General features: G+C 40.1%; 1 protein-coding gene across 1 annotated transcript in view; it reads left to right on the forward strand.

The window, feature by feature from the left end:
• Positions 1 to 13,262, forward strand: part of COPS4 (COP9 signalosome subunit 4) — a 47,968-nt gene that overhangs the window by 7,760 nt on the left and 26,946 nt on the right. The window contains exons 2-4 of the mRNA XM_039468400.2: positions 4,651 to 4,730; positions 7,871 to 8,022; positions 8,896 to 8,999. Of these exons, the coding sequence (XP_039324334.1) occupies positions 4,651 to 4,730; positions 7,871 to 8,022; positions 8,896 to 8,999 (336 nt within the window). The remainder of the gene's footprint in view (positions 1 to 4,650; positions 4,731 to 7,870; positions 8,023 to 8,895; positions 9,000 to 13,262) is intronic.

Genomic DNA, 13,262 nt, shown 5'->3' on the forward strand with positions numbered 1-13,262 from the left:
CTGTAATCCCAGCTACTCCGGAGGCTGAGGCAGGAGAATTGCCTGAACCCAGGAGGCGGAGGTTGCGGTGAGCCGAGGTCGTGCCATTGCACTCCAGCCTGGGTAACAAGAGCGAAACTCCGTCTCAAAAAAAAAAAAAAAAAAATATATATATATATATATATATATTACCTCTTCATTTGTCATATTGCTTATATTGTTCAGTTTTGTTGTAACTTTTGTTTTTATATTATTGTAATTTAATATATATATATATATTTGAGACAGTCTCACTCTGTCACGCAGGCTGAAGTGCAGCGGTAGGATCTTAGCTCTCTGCAACCTCTGCCTACCAGGTTCAGGCTGTTCTCGTGCCTCAGCCTCCTGGTAGCTGGGATTACAGATGAATGCCACCATGACTGGCTGATTTTTGTATTTTTAGTAGAGATGGGGTTTCACCATGCTGGCCAGGCTGGTCTCAGACTCCTGACCTCGTGATCTGCCCACTTCAGCCTCCCAAAGTGCTGGGATTACTGACATGAGCCACTGTGCCTGGCCATATTGTAATTTAATACTTAATATATTACTTAACATTTTATTTTTATTTATTTATTTTTTATTTAGAGATGGAGTCTTGCTGTGTTGCCCAGACTGGAGTGCAGTGGTGCGATCTTGGCTCACTGCAACCTCTGCCTTCCGGGTTCAAGTAATTCTCCTGCCTCAGCCTCCTGAGTAGCTGGGACTACAGGTGCATGCCACCACCCCCAGCTAATTTTTTATAGTTTTAGTAGAGATGGGGTTCACTGTGTTAGCCAGGATGCTCTTGATCTTCTGACCTCGTGATCCGCCCGCTTTGGCCTCCCAAAGTGCTGGGATTGCAGGTGTGAGCCACCACGCATCACCTCAACTTTTTATTTTTAATCATCCCCTTTATTTTCTCAGCCATAAGAACTTCAATGACTAACATCATTTAAAAACTTTTTAGGCCGGGCGTGGTGGCTCAAGAGATCACGCCATTGCACTCCAGCCTGGTGACAGAGTAAAACTCCATCTCAAAAAAAAAGAATAGATAAGGTTTTACTACGTTGCCCAGGCTGGTCTCAAACTCTTGGACTCAAGTGATCTACCTACCTTGGCCTCCCAAAGTGCTGGGATTACAGGTGTGAGCCACTGCGACTGGCCCTCACTTTATTAATCTATAAAATTAGGAATTTATGTAGGCAATTTCTTTTTTTTTTTTTTTTTTTGAGACGGAGTTTTGCTCTTGTTACCCAGGCTGGAGTGCAATGGCACGATCTCGGCTCACTGCAACCTCCGCCTCCTGGGTTCAGGCAATTCTCCTGCCTCAGCCTCCTAAGTAGCTGGGATTACAGGCACGCGCCACGATGCCCAGCTAATTTTTTTGTATTTTTAGTAGAGATGGGGTTTCACCATGTTGACCAGGCTGGTCTCGATCTCTTGACCTCGTGATCCACCCGCCTCGGCCTCCCGAAGTGCTGGGATTACAGGCGTGAGCCACCGCACCCGGCCTTATGTAGGCAATTTCTAAGACCACTATAAATTATATAATTTGATGAATAAAACTTTGATCACTTTTTAGGTTGGTTTGTTACCATTTTTTCTTCCCAGTATAGATTAGTTGACTGATAAATTATGAAACTATGTATTAAAACTTAGGTTAGGCCAGGCACAGTGGCTCACACCTGTAATCCCAGCAGTTGGGGAGGCCAAGGTGGGAGGATTGCTTGAGCCCAGAAGTTGGAGACCAACTTGGGCAACGTAGTGACACTCCATCTCTACAAAAAGAAAAGAACAGTTAACCAGGAGTGGTGGTACATGCCTGTAGTCCTACCTACTTGGGAGGCAGAGGTAGGAGTATTGTTTGAACCCAGGAATTGGAGGTTACAGTGAGCTATGATCATGTCACTGCACTCTAGCCTAGGTGACAGAGCGAGACCCTGTCTCCAAAAGAAACAAAAAACCCAACAGCAAAACAACTTAGATTAATTAGCAAATTTATATAATTTATATAAGTGAGACACTGTTATCTTTGAATATAATATTATTAGTATAAAATCTATGAGGATGGCCGGGTGTGGTGGCTCAGGCCTGTAATCCTAGCACTTTGGGAGACCAAGGTGGGTGGATCACCTGAGGTCAGGAGTTCAAGACCAGCCTGGCCATCATAGTAAAACCCCATCTCTTAAAAAAAAAAAAAAAAAGGAAAAAAGATCTATAAGAATATAAATGTAAGAGCTTAGCCATAAACCTAGATTTAATTAAATATGAAAAAATTTTTTAGAACCAAACCATTGAATGTATAACTTATCTGAAAGCATGCCCAGGGCCATAAAGTAAATGTATAAATATAAACATATGGAAAATTTTACTTTATATGTGTATATATATGTGTGTGTTTGTATGCACATATATGTAAATATATATAGAGAGGGTAAGATTCCAGTGAATTTTCAGATAACTGAATTTTATCTTTGAAGGACCCTCAAAGTTAGCAATATTGAAAATATAATTTTCTAAAAACTTAATATGTCCTTGCTATCTTAGATTATTTATTTATCCTTTTGGAATTTTTTATTTTTTTTTCTATCAGTATACCTGCTTTCTTTTTTTTTTGAGACGGAGTTTCGCTCTTGTTACCCAGGCTGGAGTGCAATGGTGCGATCTCGGCTTACCACAACCTCCGCTTCCTGGGTTCAGGCAATTCTCCTGCCTCAGCCTCCCAAGAAGCTAGGATTACAGGCACGTGCCACCATGCCCAGCTGATTTTTTGTATTTTTAGTAGAGACAGGGTTTCACCGTGTTGACCAGGATGGTCTTGATCTCTTGACCTTGTGAGCCGCCCGCCTCGGCCTCCCAAAGTGCTGGAATTACGGGCGTGAGCCACCGTGCCCGGCCATATCTGCTTTCTTAAGTCATTTTGATTGATTGTGACTTTGAGAAATCAGATAACCCAAGGTTGTGAGAATTTTGTATGAGTTGAAAGTCAGTAATGCTGTATGGTAGCTTGAGGATGTGCTGTACAAAATAAAAGTCATAAATCTGAATGAGTTCAGGCCCTATATTTGTAAATTCTTTCTTTCTTTCTTTCTTTCTTTCTTTTTTTTAAGACAGTTTTGCTGTTTCTAGGCTGGAGTTCAGTGGCTCCATTTTGGCTCACTAAAAATCTCTGACTCCAGGGTTGAAGGGATTCCAGTGCCTCAGTCTCCCAAGTAGCTGGGACTATAGGCATGCACCACCACGCCCAGCTAATTTTTTGTATTTTAGTAGAGACAGGTTTCACCAGGTTGGCCAGGATGGTCTCAATCTCCTGACCTCATGATCCACCTGACTTGGCCTCCCATAGTGCTGGGATTACAGGCGTGAGCCACCACGCCTGGCGTATTTTTGTATATTTATTTCTTAACTCTATTCTAGATGATTTTCTGAATAATTGCAATGCTATTAGGTTTGTAAAATATATTTAATGCTTTTAAAAAAATATTATGATTGGCCAGGTGCAGTGGCTCATGCCTGTAATTCCAACACTCTGGGAGGCCAAGGTGGGCAGACCACCTGAGGTCAGAAGTTCGAGACCAGCCTGGCCAACATGGGGAAACCCTGTCTCTACTAAAGCTACAAAAGTTAGCCAGGCATGGTGGTGCACACCTATAGTCCTGGCTACTCAGGAGAATGAGGCAGAAGAATTGCTTGAACCTGGGAAGCGGAGGTTGCAGTGAGCTGAGATTGTGCCACTGCACCCCAGCCTGCACGACAGAACGAGACTCCATCTGAAGAAAAAAAAAAAAATTATGATTATAAGACAAAAGAGCCAAAGAATAGTGTAACACTCATGTACTAACCACTCATTAAGAAATAAAACGTTACCAATACCATTGAATATTTGAGTGCCTATGATGTGTGAAGAACTGTTTGCGATATTGTCTACATAGCAGAGAACAAAACACGAAAATTCCTGTCCTCGTGGAGCTTGTGTTGTCACAGATATTAGGTAGAATAGTTATTAGATCTGAATGCAAATAAAGAATAAATAGGTACTGTGTGACATCATAAATGATATTCTATCAGTGCATTTAGCTTGGTGGAGTTTATTTTATACAGACTAAGACATTCAATCTCTAATGTTTGGTTTCATTGCCTAGTCAACATTATCCTATTGTTGGTGATCCTACATACATTAGGTCCATAGGATCATCTCAGATAATATTTTTGTGTGTTTATGTATTACTCAGTTGAAGGAAATACTGCTTATCTTTTAAGGCATTTGAAAGGAAATTGACTTCATAGTTTAAATTCAAAACTAAAACCTTCAAGAAAAAGTGACACCTTAGATTCAGTAACAGAATTATAGATTCACTCTTTTCTTGTGATGAGCTTGAAATTTAAAAAAGTCTGGCATAGTATACTGAAAACTAGATGAAGTAGCACCTTATAATTATAGATTTAATATTTCCTGTGATAGAAACTTAAAAAAAAAATCTGTGGTGTACTATAAAGAAAACAACAAATTATAGTACTGTGAAAGAAACCAGGATAAGTAGAAATGAATAAATACACATTAAAGTTAGCATTAGAAATAAGTAAATAAACCTCAAAGGTTACATTAGAAAATAGAGTATCCTCAGAACATTATTTTATTTGGTATCATTGTAGGTATCGTCAGATCCTGGAAAAAGCCATTCAGTTATCTGGAGCAGAACAACTAGAGGCTTTGAAAGCTTTTGTGGAAGCAAGTAAGTGAAATGGAAAATCATGCTTACCTTGTAATACTGAGCTGGACTTTAAAGTTTTCTCAAGCCTTGTTTTATATCAAATTATCAATGTTAAATATGCATTGAGATTGATTTTAGAATTTCAGTTGTTTACAACTTGATTAATTTTCAATGAATTATCTTCAGAATTACAATCCTAATTAAAGTTTTGTATGGTTATTGTTATAACAGCTGATGAGGGACAATATAGCATAATAGTAAAGAGAATAGTTCGGATTCAAGTCCTGTTATGCTGTTTTATGAGCTGTGTGATCTTGGGTAAATTATTTAGGCTCTCTGTGCCTCCTTTTCCTCTTTAAAATGGGAATATGATACTCTGTAGAATTATTGGGAGGTTAAATGAGTTAATATACATAATAAAGTGCTTAGAATAGTACCTGGCATGTAATAAATGCTATATAAGTATTAGCTGTTATTAATGTTTATGTTTTTTGAATTGGGAACTATAAATTTTCATTCTTCCGGACACTTTCCACAGTACCTGACTTCAAACATATCCAGTTATCTTGAAAATTACTTAAAATTCAGGCTGGGATTTTATAGTGAGTTCACAACATTAATGATATTGATGGTGCTTTACAGTTTGCAGTGTGTTTTCACACACATTGTCTGTCACATAGGCTCCACTTAATAACCCCATGACTCGACCGTATAGGTACAGATATTCCTGTATAATATATTGTAAGAGGAGTCTTAGGATTAAGTGACTTTTTTTCAAGGACATTTAGCTGGCAGAGCCCAGATGAGAAACTAGGTTTTCTGATATACTACTCTTACTTGCTTATATTTCCCTGAGTAATACTAGCTTATACAGTAAATTTAAGTGGCTATGACACCTGTAATAAAACAGTGTTCTCAGTTGCATCCAGAATTACCCAATAGTGAATTCCAATTAATATATGATAAACTAATTACAACTGCCTTAAAAAATTACTGCCTTAAAAAGTTACTGCCTTAAAGCTGAAAAGGTTAATGCTTAAGGAATCCTGGCCTCCAGTGTGAGATAAATAGCAATGGTTTCAGAAAAACTTAGGAGTGGTTTATTGAGAACATTGCACTGCAGTAGTAGAGAATAGTGCTTTTTATAAACTTTGACCTTGGCTGGGCACGGCGACTCATGCCTGTAATCCCAGCACTTTGAAATTACAGGTGTGAGTTACGGCACCCAACCAAGGGATCTCTTGAGCTCAGGAGTTTAAAATCAGCCTGGGCAATGTGGAGAAACCTCGTCTCTACAAAAAAATTACAAAAATTACCCTGGCATGGTAGACATGACTGTAGTCCAAACTACATGAGAGGCTGAGATGGGAAGATCGCTTGAGCCCCAGAGGTCAAGACTGAAGTGAGCTGAGATTGCATCAGCTCCAGCTGGGGTAACAGTAACACTGTCTCAAAAAAAAAAAAAAAAAAAAAAAAAGTACACACACACACACACACACACACACACACTTGGATCTTTGTATAAACTTTGAATCCAGTGAGTCACCAAGAAAAGCAGTCTGTTGTTAAAATAATGTTCATCAACTGAACAGTTTTTGAATCACTTATTTTCACAGTAACTGATGTTTTAAGAGCTGAGTAATTTAAGCAATGGTTCACAAGAATGATGCATTTAAAATGGTAGTAATAGTTATAATAGTAACATTTGTTGAGTGCCATGTACCAGGTATTGTTTAAAGTGCTTTGTGTATATTATTACATTTAAGCTTCACAACAACCTTATGAAATAGGTGATATCCTCAGTTTACAGATAAGGAAACGGAAGCACAGAGAGTTAAGTTTCTTGTCTGAAGCCATATAGTTCGTAGTGATAGAAGCAGTGTTGCTCCAGTGCTTAATCTACACCTTGTAAATGTTTATAAATAATACATCTAGTGCTGACTGAAGTTCTTTTATTTCTTTTTCTTTTGCTGTCTTGATAGAGTTTATGTGTGTGTGTATATATATATATATATATATATATATTTTTTTTTTTTTTTTTTCTTTCTTTTTATTTTACTTTGAGACAAAGTCTCTGTTGTCCAGGCTGGAGTTCAGTTTGGCTCACTGCAGCCTCCACCTCCTGAGTTCAAGCAATTCTACTGTTTCAGCTTCCTGAGTAGCTGGGATTATAGGTGTGCACCACCATGCCTGGCTTATTTTTGTATTTTTAGTAGAGACAGGTTTCACCATGTTGGTCAGGCTGGTCGCCAACTCCTGACCTTGTGATCTGCCCACCTCGGCCTCCCAAAGTGCTGGGATTACAGGCATGAGCCACCGTGCCCAACCTGAAGTTCTTATTTATTGTTTTTATTGGGAAAGTATAAGTGGCAATTACTGTTCTGGCAGCATTTGCTTTGCATAAATTTCGTGAAAATTATTTCACTGTTTTCTTTTTAAACTCTTTTTTGGAACAAGGTGGGATTATAAACACATAAAAATATAGGTGTTTTTATGCCTTTACTTTGTAGAAAATTAAAGAAGACAAAATTCTCAACTGTTAAAACTTTTTTCAGCTATTTCTGTTTTTTAGAAAAGTTATGTTATTTTGACTGGGTGTGGTGGCTCAAAAAAAAGTTTTTTAACTTTTTTTTTTTTAAATTTTAATTTTTTTGAGATGAAGTCTTGCTTTGTCACCAGGCTGGTGTACAGTGGCGCAATCTCGACTCACTGCAGCCGCCACCTCCCAGGTTCAAGCGATTCTCCTGCCTCAGCCTCCCGAGTAGCTGGGACTACAGGTGTGTGCCACCATGCCTGGCAAATTTTTGTATTTTTAGTAGAAATGGGATTTCACCATGTTGGCCAGGATGGTCTTGATCTCTTGACCTTGTGATCTGCCAACCTTGGACTCCCAAAGTGCTGGGATTACAGGCATGCACCACCATGCATGGCCTGTGTTTACTGTTTTTGTGTAGTTATATGTAATCAGTGAATTTAGCATATGGAAAACTGATGATGTAATATAAAATGATAGGGGTATGGAAATCCTTGAATAATGCATTGAAGGCTGCACTAATATAGATTGTTGTTAGTGTTAATTTTAAGTAAAGATTGATTGCTTTATGACAGTTTATAAGTAGCTCATGTTTTCTTATCTCTCTCTTTTTTTTTTTTTTAACAAGTGGTGAATGAGAATGTCAGTCTTGTGATCTCGAGGCAGTTGCTGACTGATTTTTGCACACATCTCCCTAACCTGCCTGATAGCACAGCCAAAGAAATCTATCACTTCACCTTGGAAAAGATCCAGCCTAGAGTCATTTCATTTGAGGAGCAGGTAAAAATCTAGAGCAGTGGTTTTTTAACTTGAGGTAACAGTGGTTATTTTGAGAATTTGATATTATTAAATTCTTTTTTTTTTTTTTGAGATGGGAGTTTCGCTCTTGTTACCCAGGCTGGAGTGCAATGGCGCGATCTCGGCTCACCGCAACCTCCGCCTCCTGGGTTCAAGCAATTCTCCTGCCTCAGCCTCCCGAGTAGCTGGGACTACAGGCGTGCGCCACCATGCCCAGCTAATTTTTTTTGTATTTTTAGTAGAGACGGGGTTTCACCATGTTGACCAGAATGGTCTCGATCTCTTGACCTCGTGATCCACCCACCTCAGCCTCCCAAAGTGCTGGGATTACAGGCGAGCCACCGCGCCCAGCGATATTAAATTCTTAAAGGAGATAATCATACAATTTCATTTTTGACAAAACAGTGTCCCAAACAGCATTTTATGATGCAAAATCAGATAAATATTAGGATGTTACAACTCCAGCTGACATTTGCTTGTAAATTAAAATTTGATTTTGTGAACCAAATATTGCTCTCTAGACAATTTTTTAAAATCAGTAAAATTGGTATTTAGGCTGAAAACACAGGAAAACTTCAGTATTGTGTACACAAGGAACATACAAACTAAATTTAACATTTAAACTACAATATTTTGCTATAATCCACATTGCAGAATGTGTTGTTTCAGTTCACTACTTTGATATTCTGTAAATTCAAAATTCATAGGAAAACTTGAATGGTCTAGATAAACTTTTACTATTTGCTTGGCAGCTTAGTATGTTGAATTGCCATGATAGAGAATAACTTTCATATTTATTTTAATTAGTTACTAATGTCAGTTGCAATAGTTTGACATGTATACCTGTTATTCCAGGTTGCTTCCATAAGACAGCATCTTGCGTCCATATATGAGAAAGAAGAAGACTGGAGAAATGCAGCCCAAGTGTTGGTGGGAATTCCTTTGGAAACAGGACAAAAGTATAGTAAATAGTGGATATTGGATGACTATATATAGGATGTATATGATTGCTCACATATTTTTTCTTACATTCTAGTACAGAAAACAGATAATTAGATAACTTAGTATGTTAGAAGGTGATAAGTGCTGTGGAGAAAAGGGCAAAGTAAGGACAGTAGGACAGTTGTATGTATATTTAAATAGGGTGATTGGGGTGGTAGAGTGGTTCTAATGTCACTTTATCAAATACTTGAAGGAGGTAAGGGAGTAGCTACGAGGATCTGAGGGAAGAATATCACTATATCACTAGATACTTTTTTTTTTTTTTTTTTGGTTGAGATGGAGTCTTGCTCTGTTGCCCAGGCTAGAGTGCAGTGGTGTGATCTCAGCTCACTGCAACCTCTGCTTCCCAGGTTCAAGTGATTCTCCTGCCTCAGCCTCCCAAGTAGCTGGGACTACAGGTGCGTGCCACCATGCCTGGCTAGTTTTTGTATTTTTACTAGAGACAAGGTTTTGCCAGGTTAGGCAGGCTGGTCTTAAACTCCTGACCTCAAGGGATCTGCCACCTTAGCATCTCAAAGTTCTGGGATTACAGGTGTGAGTCACTATGCCTGACTGAATATCATCACTAGATACTCTTAGAGGAGATGGCTAGTGCAAAGGCCCTAAGATGGGAGCAAGCTTGAAGTATTTTCTTAGTAAGAGCAAGGAGGACAGTGTGGATAGAGTAGAGTGAGCAAAAGAGCAAGAGATGAGGGATGAGAGAGAGCGAGCACTGGGGGCCAGGTTATGTAGAGTTTTATAAGCCATTGTAAGGAATTTGGCTTTCCACTAAGTGAAATGAGGGAGAGCCACTGGAGACTTGTGAACAGAACAGTGAAATGATCTGACCTCTGTTTTAAATAATTACTCTCACTACTGGGTTGAGAATAAACTGTAGGCAAGCAGTGATAGAAGTAGGGATATTAGTTAGGCTTATGAGACTGGGTGCAGTGGTACATGCCTGTAGTCCTAGCTACTTGGGAGGCTAAGGTGGGAGGATTGCTTGAACCCAGGAGTTTGAAACAGCCTGGGCAACATTGTGAGACCCCTCTCCATCCTTACCAAAAAATTAAAAAAAAAAATTAGCTGGGCCTAGTGATATACATCTGTACTCCCAGGTACTTGGGAAGCTGAGGCAAGAGGATTGTGTGAACCCGGTAATTTGAGGCTGCAGTGGGCCGTGATTGTACTACTATACTCCTGCCTGGGTCACAAAGTAAGACCCTGTCTTTTAAATAAAAGGCTTATATAGTACCACAGATAAGGTGTACGTTGTGAGAAGTGTTGAATCTAGATATATTTTTTAAGGTAGAGTGAAGATTTCCTGATGGCTTGTATGTAGAGTGTGCAAAAGAGTCAAGATAAGTCCTGATTTTTGACCTGAGCAATTGGAAAGATGGAGTGGGGCAGAATAGGTTTATAGGGAATATCAAGAGTTTCATTTTGGACATCTGTTATCCAAGTGGAAATATGTAGTAAGGAGTTGAATATATTAGTCTGGAGATTGGAAGAGATATCTGGGCTAGATACACATATTTGGGAGTCATTGACATATAGATGGAATTTAAAGCCATTAGATTGGGTGAGATGACTAAAGGAGGGAATATAGATAAACAAAAGGAATGAGTACTGAGGCCTGGAGCACTTCAATGTTAAGAGGTCAGGGGCCGGCCACTTGTGCTGAAGCACGCCTGTAATCTCAGCGCTTTGGGAAGCTGAGGCGGGCGGATCACAAGGTCAAGAGATTGAGACCATCCTGGCCAACATGGTGGAATTCCGTGTCTACTAAAAATACAAAAATTATCTGGATGTGGTGGTGTGCAACTGTAGTTACAGCTACTCAGGAGGCTGAGGCAGAAGAATCTCTTGAACTGGGAGGTGGAGGTTGCAGTGAGCTGAGATTGTGCCACTGCGCTCCAGCCTGGCAAGAGAGAGAGACTCTGTTTCAAAAAAAAAAAGAGGTCAGGGGCTGGGGAAACATGTAGCCAGTAGGGATTATCCATTGAGGTAAGAAGGAAATCAGAATAGTGTGGAGAGTAGTGTCCTAGAAGCCAAATGAGGAAAATGTATCAAGGAGCAGGTGATGAGCTATGGTGTTGATAGGTCAAGTAAGTTAAGGAGTATGGGTTAACTATTGGCATTAATAGTGTAGAGGCCACTGATAACCTTAACAAGAGCTGATTTTTGTGAAATGATGGAAAGTCTGATTACATGGTTTAAGAGAGAATGAGAAGAGAAGAATTGGAGAGTGAGTATGGGTAGCCTTGTGGGGGAGTTTTTAGAAAAGGTAGCAAAAAAATAGGGTAGAAGATGACAGCAGACGTTAGGCTAATTACTTTTTCCTTTATGATCCAACAGAAAGCAAAAATTTGTTATAGGGGAATTGGGGAGAGGATTCTTGCAGGAGTAGACGAGAGGAAGGAATCTAGCACAGGGATAGGCTTTAGATAGGAGAAGGGTAGTTCATCTGTGGCAGAGTTTCTCAGCCTCAGCTTTACTGGCATTTTCAGCTAAAAACTTTGTTGTGGAGGCTGTCCTGTGTATTGCAGGATATTTTAGCAGCACCAGTCCTCTGCTTGCTGGATGCCAATAGTACTGCTGTTCTTAGTGGTGACAATAAAAATATTGGTAGATATATTAGTGATATAGTGGTGGAGTTTTTTCAAGTACTCTTTCAATGCATTGCTTCAATATTCTTTTTCTGTTGGATGTTTGGTTTTGAGAGAGGGTCTGGCTCTGTCAACGAAGCTGTAGTGCAGTGGCATGATCTCAGCTCACTGCAACGTCCATCTCGTAGCCTCCCAAGTAGTTGGGACTCTAGGTGCATGCCACTATGCCCAGCTAATTTATTGCTATTTTTTTATTAAGTAGTCTGTCATTATTTAATATTTATTTATTTATTTATTTATTTATTTTTGAGATGGAGTTTTGCTCTTGTTAACCCAGGCTGCAGTGCAATGGTGTGATCTCGGCTCACCGCAACCTCTGCCTCCTGGATTCGGGCAATTCTCCTGCCTCAGCCTCCTGAGTAGCTGGGATTACAGGCACGTGCCACCATGCCCAGCTAATTTTTTGTATTTTTAGTAGAGATGGGGTTTCACAATGTTGGCCAGGATGGTCTCGATCTCTTGACCTCATGATCCACTCGCCTCGGCCTCCCAAAGTGCTGGGATTACAGGCTTGAGCCATCGTGCCTGGCCATTTATTGTATTTTTAGTAGAGGTGGAGTTTCACTGTGTTGCCCAGGCTGGTCTCAAACTCTGGGGCTCAAGCAATCCATCTGCCTTGGCCTCTTAAAATGCTGGGATTACAGGTGTGAGCCACCATGCCCAGCCTTGCTCTAATATACCTAATGAAGTTGAAATGAGAGACATCAGCTGGAAGGGTGGATGGGGGTGGAGTATGAGGTTGAGGAGAGACAATAATGTGAAAAGTAATCCCCTTAAGAGAGTGGGACAGTGAATGGACTCAGCATGTAAACTTGGCAGCATTAAGGGCTTGTTTGAAGGTCATAATGATTAAAATTGGATCAGTCACGCTGGGCACAGTGGCTTCATGCTTGTATTCCCGGCTACTTGAGAGGCTGAGGTAGGAGGATCCCTTGAGCCCAGAAATTTGAGCCTACACTGGGCAACACACTGAGACCCTCATCTCTATAACAAAATTTGATTTGATGCTTTTTCCTATCACAGTTCAGCTACATAGTTAACAGTTCAGTTACAATCTGATTGTTTGCAGGAAAGGAGTAAGCAAACAATTAGATTTAACCACAGTTAGGATTTTCTTCCCAAGAGGGACAAGGGAGATGAGTGCCTGTACAATTCAGTGATTATAAGCAATTAAAATGAGTGACCACAGGAGTTAGGCTAGGTAAAGAGGGCAGTGAGGCCTTTATGGGGAAAGGCAGTGACATGTAAGGGAAAAGTGGTTTGGAGGGCACAGTGGGTTCAAGGATTGTTGGGCTTGAGATGCTAGAGAAAGTGAGGTGGAAAAACAATTGAAAAATATTAAGATGGCAGGGCATGGTGGCTCATGCCCGTAATCCCTCCTTTGGGAGGCCGAGGTGGGCACATCGCCTGAAGTGAGACCAGCCTGGCCAACATGATGAAACCTTGTTTCTACTAAAAATACAAAAATTACCTGGATGTGGTGGCGTGTGCGTGTAATCCCAGCTACTGAGGAGGCTAACGCACAAGAATCGTTTTAATCAAAGAGGTGAAGGTCGCAGTAAGCCAAGACCA

The sequence above is a fragment of the Saimiri boliviensis genome, chromosome 3 (genome assembly GCF_048565385.1).
Source record: "Saimiri boliviensis isolate mSaiBol1 chromosome 3, mSaiBol1.pri, whole genome shotgun sequence".
Classification (NCBI taxonomy): domain Eukaryota; kingdom Metazoa; phylum Chordata; class Mammalia; order Primates; family Cebidae; genus Saimiri; species Saimiri boliviensis.